The 16,773-nt window shown below is 52.7% G+C and overlaps 1 protein-coding gene and 2 long non-coding RNA genes across 18 annotated transcripts in view; 1 reads left to right on the top strand and 2 right to left on the bottom strand.

Annotated features, from left to right (window-relative positions):
• The window catches only part of TRAF3IP1 (TRAF3 interacting protein 1), a 58,562-nt gene extending 57,079 nt beyond the window's left edge, over positions 1 to 1,483 (bottom strand). For all 15 annotated transcript variants that reach the window (XR_012016847.1, XR_012016848.1, XM_072796898.1 and 12 more), the window contains exon 1: positions 1,332 to 1,483. Coding sequence is in view for 13 of the 15 variants with exons in the window: in XM_072796898.1 (XP_072652999.1) it covers positions 1,332 to 1,454 (123 nt within the window). In the remaining 2 variants the exon portion in view is untranslated. The remainder of the gene's footprint in view (positions 1 to 1,331) is intronic.
• A 280-nt stretch (positions 1,484 to 1,763) lies between these two features.
• On the top strand, positions 1,764 to 4,657 carry LOC140616299 (uncharacterized). The gene is made up of 3 exons (XR_012016844.1): positions 1,764 to 2,158; positions 3,277 to 3,363; positions 3,978 to 4,657. It is a non-coding gene; the product is annotated as an uncharacterized lncRNA (long non-coding RNA).
• LOC140616300 (uncharacterized) lies at positions 2,623 to 16,654 on the bottom strand. Of its 2 annotated transcripts, none has more exons than XR_012016845.1 (3): positions 16,043 to 16,654; positions 9,368 to 9,559; positions 2,623 to 7,141 (listed from the first exon to the last, which is right to left on the bottom strand). It is a non-coding gene; the product is annotated as an uncharacterized lncRNA (long non-coding RNA). The 2 variants fall into 2 exon arrangements; XR_012016846.1 differs by lacking the exon at positions 16,043 to 16,654 and adding an exon at positions 9,870 to 10,009.
• Between the last annotated feature and the right edge of the window lie 119 nt (positions 16,655 to 16,773).

The following is a 16,773-nucleotide window of genomic DNA, read 5'->3' as shown; positions in this document are numbered from 1 at the left end:
GTGGCCCAGGGGGAGGGGAGCGGCGGCGAGGACAAGGAGCCCCATGCAGGGGGACCTCCGAGCAAGGGGACCACCACCTTGGGCCCAAGGGCTGCGTTAGGCTATGGGAGGTCAGACTCTGACACCAGCCCTGATTCCGGCCCCGACCTCTACCTGGTCCTGGACCTGGCCGGGCCTAAGCCCCACACCTGGGCCCCGACCATCACCTGGGCCCTGACCATCACCTGGGCCCCGACCTCTACCTGGTCCTGCACCTGGCCGGGCCTGAGCCCCTCACCTGGGCCACGACCATCACCTGGGCCCTGACCATCTCCTGAGTCCCGACCATCACCTGGGCCCCGACCTCTACCTGGTCCTGTACCTGGCTGGGCCTGAGCCCTGCACCTGGGCCCCGACCAATACCTGGGCCCCATGTCCTGGGCCCCGACCATCACCTGGGCCCTGACCATCTCCTAAGTCCCGACCATCACCTGGGCCCCGACCTCTACCTGGTCCTGCACCTGGCTGGGCCTGAGCCCCTCACCTGGGCCACGACCATCACCTGGGCCCTGACCATCTCCTGAGTCCCGACCATCACCTGGGCCCCGACCTCTACCTGGTCCTGCACCTGGCAGGGCCTGAGCTCCGCACCTGGGCCCAGACCATCACCTGGGCCCTGACCTCTACCTGGTCCTGCACCTGGCTGGGCCTGAGCCCTGCACCTGGGCCCCGACCAATACCTGGGCCCCATGTCCTGGGCCTCAACCATCACCTGGGCCCTGACCATCTCCTGAGCCCCACCCATCACCCTGGGCCCCAACCTCTATCTGGTCCTGCACCTGGCTGGGCCTGAGCCCTGCACCTGGGTCCCGACCATCACCTGGGCCCTGACCATCTCCTAAGTCCCGACCATCACCTGGGCCCCGACCTCTACCTGGTCCTGCACCTGGCTGGGCCTGAGCCCCGCACCTGGGCCCCGACCATCACCTGGGCCCTGACCTCTACCTGGTCCTGCACCTGGCTGGGCCTGAGCCCCTCACCTGGGCCACGACCATCACCTGGGCCCCGACCATCTCCTGGACCCCGACCATCACCTGGGCCCCGACCTCTACCTGGTCCTGCATCTGGCTGGGCCTGAGCCCTGCACCTGGGCCCGACCACCACCTGGGCCCCGACCACCACCTGGGCCCCGATCATCTCCTGGGCCCCGACCACCACCTGGGCCCGACCATCACCTGGGCCCGACCACCACCTGGGCCCCGACCATCTCCTGGGCCCCGACCCCAGGCCCGCCCCGGGGCCCGCGACGTCCGCGTCGGACCCCAGCCCGCACCCCGACCCGGCCCGCCCACCTCCGTGATGATGTCGTGCAGGTAGCGGAACGGGGGCTTGCTCAGCAGCTTCTCCGTCAGCGGCGGCCTCCGGATCACCTTCCCCAGGGCCTCCTGCGTCCGCCTCACCACCGCGGCGTTCATGGCGGCGCCGCCCGCGCCCCCCCGCGCCCCCCCGCGCCCCCGCGCCCCCGCCGGCCGAGCCTAAGCCGCGCTCCCGGGACGCCGCCGGCCCCGCCGCCGCCGCCCGCTCCGGCCCCGCCGCGCCGCTCGGGCTCCCATCCCACAGTGCACCGGCGGCGGCCACGGCGCGTGCGCGGGGCGGAGGGCGCCGTCGTCAGGGCGGCGCGGCCCTAGCAACGGACGCGCCGCGCGGCCCCGCCCCGCCCCGCCCCTGCGCGCGGCGCCTGCTGGGAGAGCGCTGGACCACACGTGCCGCGGGCGCCTAGCAACCAGGACAAGCCACGCCCCGGCTCCATCCGCGGGGGGCCCGCCAGCAGCCCGCGGGCTTTGTGATGTTTCTAGTCCAATTCTAACGAAAAGATGCACTTGGCAGCTACAGTTTTAAAGCTTTTTTTTTTATTGACACGTAATGGACATATAGAACATTAGCTTTCGACATTTGTATATCCTGCAAAACGATGAGCGCAACAAGTCTACTAGATACCCGCCACCATAGTTGCTAAAAGTTTTTATTGTGATGAGAACCTTTAAGATGTGCTCTTTAGCAACTTCCAATATGTAACACAATGTTGTTGGCCATAGTCGCCATGCTGTGCATCCTGTTCCGCGACTTCCTACAACTGGAAATTTGCACCTTTTGACCTCTTTCATCCTCTCGCGTTCTTGTAAGAGTATCTTTATAACTTTCATTTACATTTATTTTTTTTCCATTTTCAATGCTCTTCATTCTTTGCATGGACTTGAATTTCCATGGGGCATCACGTTCCTCCTGTCTGAAGAACTTCCTTTACTATTTCTTTTTGCAAAGGTCAGCTGGCAAGGCGTGCTGTCACCTTCCCTTTGTCTGAAAGCATTTATCACACTTTCACATTTGAAAGATTGTTTCACGGAGTATGCAAGCTGAGTTAACTCTTTTTTTTCCCCAGTACTTCATGGATTTTATTCCACTGGCGTCTGGATTGCACAAAGTCAGCTCTAGTCCTCTGTTCTATGTATCTGGCTGCCTTCAAGATTTTCTCTTATCATTGGTTTTTATGAATTTGCCCATGGTGTATCTAGGTGTGGGACTTCTTTTTTTTTAATTTTTATTTATTTGTGATAGTCACACACAGAGAGAGAGAGAGAGAGAGAGAGAGAGAGAGAGAGGCAGAGACACAGGCAGAGGGAGAAGCAGGCTCCATGCACCGGGAGCCCGACGTAGGATTTGATCCCGGGTCTCCAGGATCCCGCCCTGGGCCAAAGGCAGGCGCTAAACCGCTGCACCACCCAGGGATCCCTAGGTGTGGGACTTCTTAAATTAAATTTTATATTTGATTATTATTTATGTGCAATAAGCATCACCTATTTTAAGTATACTGGTTGATGCATTTATTTACTGCCACCACAATCATGACACAGAATAGTTCACGCTCCCTAAAATATTTCCTCTTGCTCATTTGCAATCTGTCTCCTCCGCCACCCCAGCCCCAGGGAACCAGTGATACACTTTCTGTCATTATAATTTTGCCTTTTCCAGAGTTTCATATAAATGGAATCATACAGTCCATAGTCTCTTGTGTTTAATTCTTTCTCTTATAATGATTTTGAAATTCATCTGTGCTGCTACCTACATGAATATGGCATTCCTTTTTGTAGCTGTGTAGTATTCTATAGTATAATTTGTTTATCCATTTACCAGTTTATCAATATTTCGATTGCTTTTGGGTTTTGATTATTTATGAATAACACTGCTAAGAGCATTCACATACAGGTCTTTGTGCAAACATAGTTTTCCATAGTGCAGGGCTGCAGGGTTCTTGTCTCAAGGAGTCGAAGAGTGAATCTCATGGACACAAAAGGGTGAAGGGAAGTGAAAGTTTATTAAGTTAAGGTAAGAACAGAAAGCAAAGCTCTCTAGAGTGAGAGAGTTCCTGAGGTGTTTTATTGAAAACTGACCAGGGAACTTGAATCTTCTTGACATCTCTACCACTGATAGCACCACGTTTACCCCTCCTTTGAATTTGGTAGCTTTTAGTGGTCAATCTGTAACTATCATAAAAATAACTTGTCTCTGACATTTAAGGCAAATGAGGTGGTCTGGTTAGGTTCTCTTATCTCTGGTTCCTTATGCATTTTTCCACATTTGGGATTTCTGTCAGCCTAGGTGCACTGCCCTCTACCCATCTCTCCCTACCTAGCCCTGCCTGTCCCTTACTCACTTTCTCTTGAATGAATACCCAGGAGTGGAATTTTCAGGTCGTATGTTAAGAATATGTTTGATTTTACAAGATGCTACCAGATTTTCAAACTGGTGGTATCATCTTTCATTCCTACCAGCAATGTATGTGATTTCCAGTTGCTTCATATGCATGCCAAGACCTGATAGGTCAGTCTTTTTTCTTTTCTTTTCTTTTTCTTTTTCTTTTTTTAGGTCATTCTTTTTAGCTGCAGTCATTCTAGTGGTGGTATAATATCTTATTATGGTTTTAATTTGCATTTCTCTAGTGATGTGTGAATTTGAACTGTTTTCATGTACGATTTGGATATTCACTGTGTTCGGTGAAGATAGCTCATAAAGAAGTGTCCAGGCACGTTCAGTGAATCCCTGCTGTGTGCTGTGAAAAATAATAAAAGGAAACATCGCCTACAATAGAGTCAGGAGGCCAGCAGGAGGAGCTCGCATTCCCAGCACTGGTTATCAACTGCAGATCCAACAGGAACAGAGGGACCTTGCACGCGGATATTATTTTATCCACCCAGTGCAAGAAGAAAGGTTTCCTCCCCGCCAGGAGACAGCCCAGCCAACCAAAGACAGTCACAGCTCAGCCCGTGAGAAGCACTTCCAGCTCCCAATTTCCTTCAATGGACGTTTTGTTCATAACAGCTCCCAGGGATGCCTGGGTGGCTCAGCGGTTGAGCGTCTACCTTCAGCTCAGGGCCCCATCCCAGAGTCCTGGGATCAGGTCCCGCATCAGGCTCCCTGCGAGGAACCTTTTCCCTCTGTCTGTGCCTCTGTGTCTCTCATGAATAAATAAATAAAATCTTAAAAAATAATAAATAACAGCCCCCCAATTCCCTCTTTCCTCTATAGAAAAGAATCTCTCTCCTTTGTTCTAGGGACTTGCCTATGGTATTGCTGGAGTTTGCTTGTCCTTGAATTCTCTGTTATTCCAGAATAAACCCATTTTTGCCACTAAAATAACAGACAGTTTTATTTTTAAGGCTAGCAGTGCCGAGTACTGCCTGGTGCTGGGGAATTCATGGAGAACTAGGTACCTCCTAGTAAGCAACGTCCATGTCATCGTCTGCAATCCCCTGCACCTGAGAACATCACTGTCCCTGCTGCTAGTTGCATCCTGCACTGCATGAGCTTTGGCCACCCAGACAGAGGTCAGGTGAGCCACCAGGGCTCACTTCCTCTCAGCGGTGCCAACCTCGCTCTTGCCCATACCCTGCCAGGCAGATAGGCTGTCTGTCTGAGACTTTCCTGAGAAATTAAGGGGGAGGAATTTGACAACACTCACTATATAGAGCTATTCCATGGTCCATGGGAGGAAAAGCACCCGGAAAATTGCACCCTCAGAAGTGTTCCCTCCTGGGTAGCCTCAGTTACTAACCCTGCTCCCCAGCTTCCAAGTCTGGATCTACCCCCATGGCCAGAGCACTTCTGACCCCTGCCTTGTCAAATCTCCCTGACTTTCTAGAATCCCCACCATCTACATGTGTATCATCCCATGTACCCCCCTTCCTTTCAGCACTGGGTGTTCCATTCCAGACTCATCCTAAGGAGGGGGTGGGACAATCCCCTGGGACGTTTGGCCGTTCAGCCCCTTGGAATAGTCCAGGGTGGTGATGGACACTATGACTCAGTCTCCTTCCGGGGCTCCCAGATCTCCAATGTTCTCCTGATTGTCCACATGTTTATCTTTATCACACACATACACATTCTGCTTCCCAAGAACAAATGTTCTCAAAAAGTTCATCCAACTCCTTGAAGAAGAATAGTTTCCCAAGTACATCATCGTTTCTGAACATCCTTGCCCACACTGCCACCAATACTTCATGTTCACGTGAAGAGCAGGTTAGCCCCCTCTCTTCCCCTCTCTGCCGCTGCCCGGCGCCTCCACCGGCTTCCCAGAAAGTCTTCTACCTGGGGGATGGACATAGCGACACTGTGTCCATCTTCACAGCTCAGCCCTTGGCTCACAAAGGCTGGCCCAAAGCTCTGAAGAGGATGATTAAGCCTTTAGACAAAGATGCACCAGCTTCTGGCCCTGCAGCTGTTAAAGAGAGAGGGGGCAGCAGGACCGCCAGGTGGGACCCACGAAGCCTTAGCGCCTGACAGCTGGAGTGTCCTGCCCGGATGCCTTCCCTGATAGGCTCTCTGAGGCTGAGCTGGGAGCACGGGGGCTCCTGGGAGGAGTACCCACTTCTGGCTGGGCTGGCCTGAATAAGTGGGGGGGGGGGGGGCTCAGGGAGGTCACCGACCCTCGTCTGTGTCCTCATGTGCCCTGCCTTCCTGACAGCACTGCCCAGACCCCTGCCTCAAAAGTTCACACTAGATAGACTCCTCCTCCGGGCCCAGGGCCTTGGGACGGGTGGGAGCAGCAATGGCTTGTCTATGAGGGTGGGTTGCCCAGAGCAGCGGGGACGGGGGTGTGGCCGCAGAGAGCCCTCTGGCCCTGAGGGTCCACTGAGCACCAGCCAGTGCCACATGAGGGGAAAACCTGATGCTGGCCTCTCCCACAGCCGGCGGGGAGCAGGGGAGCCATCTAGGCCAAGGAGGCCCTGTGCAGGCCTTGCTGCTGCCTTTGGGACCAAGGGCCATGAGAGAGGGTCTCTGAGAGGATGGGGACAAGGAAGCAGAGCCCCCAGGCCCCACTCCGAGCCTGTGTGAGGGAAGCAGGCCACAGGGTATGGGCGGCAGCCTCTGGGGACACGATCCCGGTCACAAAATGAATCCTCCTGAGGCCTCCACGCTGCCCTCCACAGGGACACCGGGGCAGGTGTGCGGGGCCCGACAAGACCCAGCCAAGGAGTCCAGACTCCGAGAAAGAGACGTGGAACCACCTCAGGAGAGTGGGGAGGAGGGGCCCAGAGGCCGGCGGGGAGCCTCCAGTTCCGGGGGCTGGCGGTGCGGGGGCCGGGCCGGCGGCTGAACTACCCTCAAGCACCTCAGAGTCGTGTGAGGCTCAGAGGAAAAAAGAACAGGAAAAAGTCATTCATGACAACAGAGAAGTGATTATATAACTATAGGAAATCACGGCACAGAGAGCATTTGAGACATAAAGAGCTGGCAGGAGATGCACTTGAAATAAGCAGCTTCCAAATGAATGGAGGAGACGACAGTGGCCATGACTCACCCCAGGAGAGAGAGCTCCACAAAGCAAGGGGCTCCCAGACCCTGCCTCCCCTCCCCTGAGAGGCAGACGATCCCAGAGACAAAGGCCTGGGAGCCCGAATGTGGGTCAGCCTGCAGGACACAGCCTCATCGGCCGGGGATCCAACACCGAACTCCCTGGCAGGCTCAGAAGGAAGGCATCAGTTTGCGTGGCCATCAAGTGCCCTGCTGTGCGCTGCCCCGTCTAAGCTGGAAGGTGACCGGCCCCCGCTTTGTGGAGCCTGACGGATTTGCGTGGAAGACCTTGCTCCCTCCTCTCCAACGGAGCCTGGGGGAAAAAGAAGACCAAACCTTCTTCCTAAGCTTGCTAAGATCGTTTCTGCCTCAGGACCTTTGCACTTGCAGGTCCCTTTAACTGAATAACAGTAACACGTTTCACCCAGATCTTCATATAGCTGGATCCTTGCCATTATTTGAGTCTCAGCTCACATGGGACATCTCAGAAATATCAAAAATAGAGCACATCTGAATTCTCCAGCATGTCATTTTACCTTATTTCCTTTAAAGTACTTAACACTGTGAAACTGCTTTTTATTCATATGTGCCCTTTTGTTTTTGTTTGCCCTTTTCTTCCCCGACCCCAATCACTCCAGAAAGTGAGTTCAGCGAGTAGAGGGGCCTGTTTGATTTGCTCACCCCTGAATCCCTGATACCTTCAACACATACGGGCACTCGGTAACTATTTACTAGATGCTGAACAGACCACACTCTTATTAAAACTGCTCTTTCCAGGGGCGCCTGGGAGGCTCAGTGGAGGAGCATCTGCCTTCACCTCAGGGCATGATCCTGGGGTCCTGGGATCGAGTCCCACGTCGGGCTCCCCTCAGGGATCTAGCTTCTCCCTCTGCCTGTGTCTCTGCCTCCCTCTCTTTGTTGTGAATAAATAACTACAAATCTTTTTTAAAAAATTGGTCTTCCCAAAGGACTCTTAATAATATGGTTTGTCAGGGATCCCTGGGTGGCGCAGCGGTTTGGCGCCTGCCTTTGGCCCAGGGCGCGATCCTGGAGACCCGGGATCGATTCCCACGTCAGGCTCCCGGTGCATGGAGCCTGCTTCTCTCTGCCTGTGTCTCTGCCTCTCTTTCTCTCTATGTGACTATCATAAATAAATAAAAATTAAAAAAAATATTAAAAATAATAATAATAATATGGTTTGTCAATACTAAAATTTTAAATGAAAAAATTAAAGTCTAATGTTATATAAACAATGGGATCTCAGCAATGTTAAATGTCTATGTGTGTGAGTGTGCGTGTGTGTAAATACATCCATCAATTTCAAGGATTTCAGAGACTATCCAGGAGTTGGGATAGTGGGATATTCTTCTGCTTCCCTATCCTCCTTATAATATAGATGCATTTCTCAATAAATAAGAACTTTTAAATCAAAAACAAAAGTTAAGGGACGCCTGGGTGGCTCAGCAGTTGAGCATCTGCCTTTGGCTCAGGTCATGATTCCAGATCCCGGGATCAAGTTCCACATCGGGCTCCCTGCATGGAGCCTGCTTCTCCCTCTGCCTGTGTCTCTGCCTCTCTCTCTGTGTCTCTTATGAATAAATGAATAAAATCTTAAAAAAAAAAAAAGTTAAAAGTTGTCAGAGGAGAATTCCCCAACTGAGGGAAAACCATGGTATGGACAAACCGTGTTGGTAAGCTGTGTCCCAGGTGCCCGTTTGCACCCCATTTGTGTATACGTGTTTCTAATGGGATCATTTACAAGACAAGTTTACCTGTGAAGGTGCTGTGGTGAAGGGTAGCCAGCACCTGGAGCGGCCTTGACCGTAACCAGCCACGCAAACTGGGTGGGTTCTGACCTCTACAGCCCTGTTACCCCACCAGGAAAGTGTGAAGGATGGGACTCTTTTCCAAAAGCAAATGAGGACAAAGCACACGTGTGGACTTGGAGCTTTCGGCAGGAGCAGGTGTCCGCCGGAGCAGGGAAGGGAGGGTCCCACCTGGGCAGGTGCCCAACCCTGCAGAAGCTCAGCGGGCCCGGAGCCGCTCACCCCACCTCCCCGAGCCCAGGCCCCCCTGCAGGTGCCCTTTCCCACAGTGCCGGGCCCTCAGGGAGGAGAATCTGAATGTCCCCCCTGAACCAGCGCACCTGCCGCCCTGCTGTTGACTCCTGTCCACTCCTGGGCCCCTCCTCTGGGGCCTCCATCAGGCTTCCACCCGCCGCGACCCAATGAGGATTGAGGGACTGGCTGTGCAAGTCCCCTCCCCGCCAGGACACGGGCTCCGGGAAGAGGGAGCCCGCTCATCCTCCGTCTCAGGGCACGGATGAACCTCAGCCACATAAGCCCGAAGGAGGAAGTGTTACCCCCACCGAGGGAGGGGGCCTGCCTCACCTCCTGCCCCCCACAGGCAGCCCACATTCCCGTGGGCCTCCGGCTAAGAGAGCTGCTTTCAGGAGCAGCCTGAGGAGGCAGCAGGTAAACTGAGGCTGTGGAGCTGAAGGCCCCCACCCCACCACACCCCACACACACTCACAGCTGACCTGAAGCCTCGGAGTGGGGTGAGAGGGAGCACGAGCCCCCGGTGCTGCGGTCACACAGCCGTCCAGCAGGGGCGCCACCGCAGGCTGCTGACAGGATCCGGGGCTCAGAGGGTTGTTGTAGGGTCGCGGGGTGCACAAATCCATGGAGGCCCAGGGGAGGCTGACGGTGGGCAGGGGGGCCTCCCTGGCAGCCTGCAAAGAAAATCTTAACTCTTGTGGCCGAAGTTCAGAAAATCAACTGCAGGGGAGGTGGGGCCCCAATTCTCAACTCGGGGAAGTTTGGGGGATCAGAGAGCAACCTAACTGGCCAAGGGAAAGGAGGGAGTGTGGGCCAGGGGTGCAGCCTTGCAGGCCTTGGGGGGCCCGCGGGGGGAGGGCTCCACCTTGCACTATGGCCTGGATGAGCCTTGAGGACACTAGGCCCCGTGAAATAAACTGGTCACAAGAAGGCAAATACTGTAGGATTCCACGGATATGAGGCCCTAGCGTGGAAGTCACAGACCTCCGGCCACAGACGAGAGGCCACCGCGGGGCGGGGGGCGACGGGGAGCTAGTGCTCAGTGGGCTGGGTTTGGATCTTGCCGCGTGAAACCAGTCCTGGAGATTGCTTGCACAACGGGGTGAAGGCACTCAGTGCTCTGGAGCTGCACGCCTAAAAACAAGCATGATGGTAATGTCTACTTTAGGCATATTTTACCACAACTTAAATTTTAGTTTTTAGAAAACAACCCTCGGGGGACCCCTGGACGGCTCAGTCGGTTAAGCATCTCACTCTTGATTTCCGCTCAAGGCATGATTTCGGGGTCCTGGGATAGAGACCCACATGGTTGGGCTCCCTGCTCAGCTCCGAGTATACTTCTCCCTCCCTTTTGCCCCTTCTCCAGTTCGTGCTCTCTCTCTCTCTCTCTCTCTGTATTTCTCCCTCCCTCCCTCTCTCTCTCTCTCAAATAAATAAAGTCCTTAAATAATAATAATCAGGGGCACCTTGGGAGCTCAGTGATTGAGCATCTGCCTTTGGCTCGAATCCTGATCCCAGGGTCCTGGGATCGAGTCCCACATCGGGCTCCCCGCAGGGTGTCAGCTTCTCCCTCTGCCTGTGTCTCTGCCTCTCTCTGTGTCTCATGAATAAATAAATAAATAAATAAATAAATAAATAAATAATCTTTAAACAGTAACAATCAATTAAAAACAATCCCCAGGAGAGTCCCACCGCTCCAGCTAGTCTACAGAAGAGAACACTGAGGCTCAGGAACTCACCCAGCATCATGCACCTAGTCAACAACAGGACTGGGATGGGGTTCGCGCCAGGGTTGGCTCTCTGCGTCCATACAGGACTACCTTGAAGGTCCTGGCTCTTAACCAATTAAAATATTTCCCCTTAGATGACCCTGCAAGAGGAAGGACATGCCCATCTCTGGGTCCTTACTGAGACAGAGGCCCAGGCATGATGTGCTGTCTCGGAAAGCCAACATTTAGCCAACAATGTCGACGTTAGTTCTCTTACATCCACTTTGTTCAATCCAAACAGATCAATTGTATGTGTGCCCAGCAATTGCAGTAAATGTAAGACAGGTAATACTAGGCATAATGGCAGTATCTGGAAGAAAAGAACGGGCCGGGCCCAACCCTGGGACTCTGGGGCCCGCCTGCAAGAGGACCTTGGAATATTTTGAGATTAAAACAATTACTTTTACTGTAACTGCAGTGACATTTTACAAACAAACCCAAAACAATTCAACTTGCTGGGACCTAGTAGGCTCCCGACAAAGGCTGAGCGCACGAGGCTTGTCTTTGCCTGAAACTCTCTTTGCGAACGTGGGGCTTGGCTGCGTGCAAGCGCTGAGCCGGTGACCCCATGGTGCCCGACAGCCAGCTCTGAATCCCAGTTAGCAACTGGGGGCTGTGCTCTCAGGGTATTCCCATGTCCACTGTTGACTTTGTGCCTGAAGACAGGTTCAGGCTGTAGCTCAGAAAGGGGAAGCCAGAGTCTTCGAAATTTTCCAGAAAGAAAAGAGGTGAGATTTCACAGAAGAACGAGGGCTGAGCTTCCTTCCCACCTGCTGAGCCCATGCCACTTCTCTTAAACACAACCATTGTCAACTGGAGACATATTTCAGGTCTCCTATACAAACTGAACAAAAGTTTCACTGGCCGCAAGAAGGCGGTTGCTGAAAATGGGTCAATCTTTTGATGCTGATGAAAGATGTTGGTCCCCAGGGATAAGTACCCCACACACATACACACACTGAACACTCACACCGGGCCATGCAGCGGGAGGCCCAGAGCCACCAGGGACAGACATGGCTCTTGCAAGCACCATGTGGCCTGGGCCTGAGCACCCTTCAAAGACCTGGAGGGACCGCCTGCAATCGTAGGAGCTCCACCTACAAGCCCGCAGTCAGGTCCTTTCCTGCCCTCAAAGGGCAGCTTCCAGGGCAGCTCATCTCTGGAGTTATATATATGTGACCCAAAATCTTGATAACACGAATATTGAGGAGGGAGAAAAAAGGAGTTAAGGGAAAAAAAAAACCCACCATTGGATAGCTTGGAAGCTCATCCTTGGAAACGGAAGAAATAATTCTTATCTTGAGTGACTTTCAAACATATTTGGAGACCTTCTAAACCTAGAGCCCAGGTTTAGTACCTAAGACTTAAAAAGCCTCTGCTATCCTGGCATGGATGTCATCAAAAGTTGCCTCACCAGATGACGCGTTCTGAGTTTGAGAAGTCTGGAGTCTTGAGCAAGGACAGAGAGGAGGGCGAGAACGGGAAGCTGGGGTCCGGAGTGGGAGACAAGGATGCACAGTGGTCCGGTCTCGGGCACCTGGGATGGGGGAGACTTGTCTCATCAGGTGACTGCCTCGACACTGAGCAGTCCCCACCCTCTGCTGGCTGGGGGTGCTGTTTAAGGCCCCGCGTCTTCACCCAGATGACCCCGAGGGTCCTATCTCATCTTCACTGATGGAAGAGCAGGGCAGCCCCACATTCCAGCTCTGGCACCTGCAGGGACCCCCGGTCCAGGTGGGACCAAGTGAGCCTGCCCACCCCACCCCCCAGGGTCTCCTCCACACCGCCCACACCCAATCTCTTGGCAGGGCCTTTAAGCCAACATCCTTAGAAGGCTGTTTGTGTCTAAATCCACGTGAGAAAGAGCGTGCAGAAATTAGTAACCCCGAACCCGGGATTATTTGTACCAGTGAAACAGGAAGGCCGCATGCAAGGCTTGGAAAACCCTTTCACTGCATCTGTCCCAACAGAAATAAATCACTTTTATGTATTCCCTCCCAGGCCCAGGGTCGGTCTCCATTGGCATGCATGTTTTATATGGTCAGACATGCAAGATACATACCCCCCCACAAAAAAAAAGCACAAATTCTGCTTCGTCTTTTGGAATATTACTGTGTGAGCTTTATTTTGACTTCACAGGTATATCCATGCCCATCATTTTATCTTTTTATCTGTCTGTAGCATCTTGCCATGTCTTGCCATGACTCCTAAAAGCCTCCAAAGATCCGACATGTGCAGTCGCACAGTACGTCTCAATCCCCGAGAGCTCACGGCTGCTCGTTTGCTGCACTCACAGCTGTGCCTGGTGTGCATCGTCAGATTGTTTTCTGCAGTTTGTTTATTGTTTCGCTGTCTGACTTTTGCTCTGTGGACTATTTAAGTTGTTCACATTTTTGCAAAAATTTGGACCACAAATATAAGCTTGGTAAATCCCCGGCAGTGGTTGTTCAAAATAGTGCGCAACTCATATTTACCCGATTATTGAAGACAAATGCTGGGGAATGAAATCAGACAAAAATAATACCTTTGCAAGGAGAAAAATCCAGTGTTTTTGCTTTTTCATTGCTCAGGTCCTTGCTCTTCATCCCTATGAGTATAACCCTGATCACAAAGCAAGCCAGTTTAATCTGATACTAAACATCCTACTCAAAATTAATTTTTTATTTTATACTAGGTAGTTTATAAAATCTGAAACTATATCTTTCTAATTAGGAAATGCTTATTATAATATATAAAGGCAGGTTACATAGAACTTATGACCTACACACATATACATATATAACATGTTAAGTACTCCTTGCGGACTACAGGAAGGGCACTGAAAAACAGAAAGAATAAAACCAACATCATTCGTGTTCCACAACCCAGGGAAAAATCACTGTGAGGGTTTGGACGTTCCCTTTTGTTTCTCTGTTGTGTACACATTTGCATAAAAAAGCTCCCCCCCCAAAAAAAAAAAAAACAGAGACTGCCAGGTTATGATCCTCATCTACAAAGGAGGTCCATTTTCTTGTCATAAATTGCAAATCTGGGTCTCTGGGGTCAATATTTGAGCTCCAGTGGCGGGGGGGGGGGGGGTCTCTGGCTCAGCCACTAGCCAAGCTTACCCTCCCGACTGTCACAGAACAAGCTGTCAGGAACTGAGACTTTCCGTGACCTCCTCCTGGCCTGTGACCCTGAGGGCTGGAAGTGGTTTGGGGCTGGAACGCCAAGGTCCGCCCAGATTCCTGGCTCCCCAGGCTCAGACAAGAAATGTCTGGAGGGCCAGATCATTCTGGAAGGAAGAAACAGGGATGCCTGGCAGCCATCAGTCCCTCACTGGAGCCCTCATGGCATACCAGCATTTGAGTGACCGGGGCCATCAGTCATGGGAAGGAAACTTGAGTAGCCTCCTTCCTGCTGACAGCAGATTTTATGCCCTCGAAGAGCAGGAGCACGTGGTCTGAGGACTGGTCTGTCTCTGCCACAAACAACGTCCTGAGAGCCACTGTCACAAATCCATCACAGACTCCTCACGCAAGAAGCCAGAGGTCTTGAAGACTGAGGAATACTCTTACAATGGAAACCTCAGGGAGATTATTTGGTAACAACAGGCCCTTTTGGAATCGTCTAAATGGTTTGGAAAAATAGTCTTGTAGGTGTCGAGCTCTCCTTGTAACTGAGCAAATCCAAACTGTTTCCTAAAGCAATGCTGAGTTGGCCACGTTGGACTGGACCCGGGGTGAGGCGAGGCGGGCCTCCTCTCCTCACGCATTTGGCCCTTGTAGGCATTGCCTCTTTCATAACAGAGTCACGTTGGTAGCTTGGAATTGGCCACAGTTTGGGTATTTACAGCAGAAAACTTGGCAAGTGCTACAAAATCTTCCCCCTTCAGAGAGTCAGCTGTTAAACTTTTACTAGCATGTTGCTGGAGTCATCCTGGGAAATTATTAGAACCAGTTCCTGGTGTCCTTGCTGTAACCCTGAGTTCTACATCACGGAAGAGTGCCCCTAAGCCAGTGAATCCTCCTCTAGCTCTGCTGACATGTGACCTTCTTTATAGGCTTGGAATCAAAGGCAGTCGGGGGGGGGGGGTAGGGGTGAGTGTGGAGGGCAGGTCTTGGGAGCAAGCATCATTTTGCAAGGCACCTGGTCCAGGTGAGGTATCTAGCAAGGACGACCCATTCTCTGGAAGGTAGAAGGCACTACCTCTGCCACCTAAGAGGTTCCTGGGAACTTGGGACTTTGAAATTCTCAGTCCATCTCTCCAGCTGCCCACATCCACGGCCCAGGAGCCTTCCGTGTCTGCCCGCTGACCTTGTACAGAGAACCTGTCAAGGCTGCGGCTTTGGTCTGCTTTGTAGCTCTGTGAATCTTGTCCTCAGCGTCTAGACAGTTCCAACAGTCCATGTGGTGGCTACGGGAGATGGGAATTTGCTGAGCTGCCATAGAGGCCCTTGGGCTTGCAGACTTGGCCTGAGTTTGGCAGGAAACAGACCTAAGCCTATCATTTGTTTTTCAAGGTCTCCAGCACTCCCTATGGGGAGCCACCCTTCTCCATAATCGGCATCATTACCATGGGACTCACGAAATCCCACATCCACTTGGTCCCTCGGTGCCTGGCGCTCTGCTGTGCCCCATTGTGATTAGCCACTGGTGAAAATTTACATAACTGCAGTGCAAATACACCACTGCTTGGTGGGTTATTACCGGGGTCAGCAAATTTTTTTCTGTAAAGGACTGGAGAATACAAAATTTAGGTTTCGTGGGCTTCACATGATGTCTACAACTTGCTCTTTGACATTCTTTTCTCCCTTTAAGCTTTAAATAATGTAAAAACCACTCTTACAGTGGTGCCTGGGTGGCTCAGTGGGTTAAGCATCTGCCTTCAGCTCAGGTCATGATCTCAGGGTCCTGGGATGGAGCCCCTCGTTGGGCTCTTTGCTCAGCTGGGGGTCTGCCTCTGCCTCTCCCTCTCCCTCTGCCTCGCCTCCTACTCATGCATTCTCTCTCTCTCTTTCTCTTTCAAATTAATAAATTTTTTTTAAAAACCGAAAACAAAACAAATAAAAAAATAATAAAAAAAAAACTGAAAACACATTCTTAGCTCAAAATCCATTCAAAACAGTCCAAGGCTGAACCCCGATTAGTACTGTCCCACTTACCACTAGGAATGGGGCCCCTATTTGAGACGGGCAGACGGTTCTAGCCCAAAATGAGCCCCTGAGAGTCTGCTTTCTAGAACCATTCTCAGTATCCGGTATCTTAGTATAGGTTCCCTAGAAAACAGAGCCTCAAGATAGGCTTGAGAACAAATGCCGTAATCCGGAGGTGCAAACCAGGGCAGCAAAAGTGACGGTTAAGGGGAGAAAATGCAGGAGGAGGCATTTCCACGGGGCCCCTGCTTACCGATGGCTGCAGAGCAGACATTCAGCAGGTTCACGCGCTCGGCCTACAGGGCTTCTCAGGCCGGGCTGAGTGAACAACCATCACTGGGATCTTTGCCCACAAGAGGGCAAAGCGTGAGGAACGGACCGGCTGGCACTCTCCTGCCTTCACAGGCTAAGTCGGAGGCTTGCCCTGCCGTGCCCACGCAGGACTTGTGGGAGGAACCCAATAGCATTTATGACAATGACGTTTCTGGGTGGCGGTGACAGCTACCCGGGCTCTGAGGTCCAGTGAGCCCCAGGCTGCCTGGGACCCTGCCCCCACCTGGCACATGTGGACTGGAACACACATGCCGAGGTCTCCCAGAAAGGAACAGAGGGGACAGGGCCTCATTCCTCATTCTCGGTTCAGTTTGAAGGACTCACACAGGGTGCGGAGAGGCTGGGCCAGGACTGGGCTCACAGGGCAGACCCAAAGCTGCGAGCACCCCCCATGGAATCCCAGTTTGATACTGTCAGCCTGTGGGGTGCTCGCTCTTCCTCCATCTGCTGAGGGCTTCGGAGGCACTAGAAGCTTTGCAGGGTGGGATCACAGGGGGAATGACAGGCTCTAATCTCCTAGGGACTCCCGGCCTTCCCCGGGTCCCCTCCCCCTCACCATCCCCCTCCCTCCACAGCCCCCCACCTATAGCTGCCATAGGCCCACCCCGTGGGTCGGCCAGGCCCCGGAGGCCAGGGCTTGGCAGGCCCCCC

Source organism: Canis lupus, chromosome 24 (genome assembly GCF_048164855.1).
Source record: "Canis lupus baileyi chromosome 24, mCanLup2.hap1, whole genome shotgun sequence".
Lineage (NCBI taxonomy): Eukaryota > Metazoa > Chordata > Mammalia > Carnivora > Canidae > Canis > Canis lupus.
This window is presented reverse-complemented; position numbering and strand designations above follow the sequence as displayed.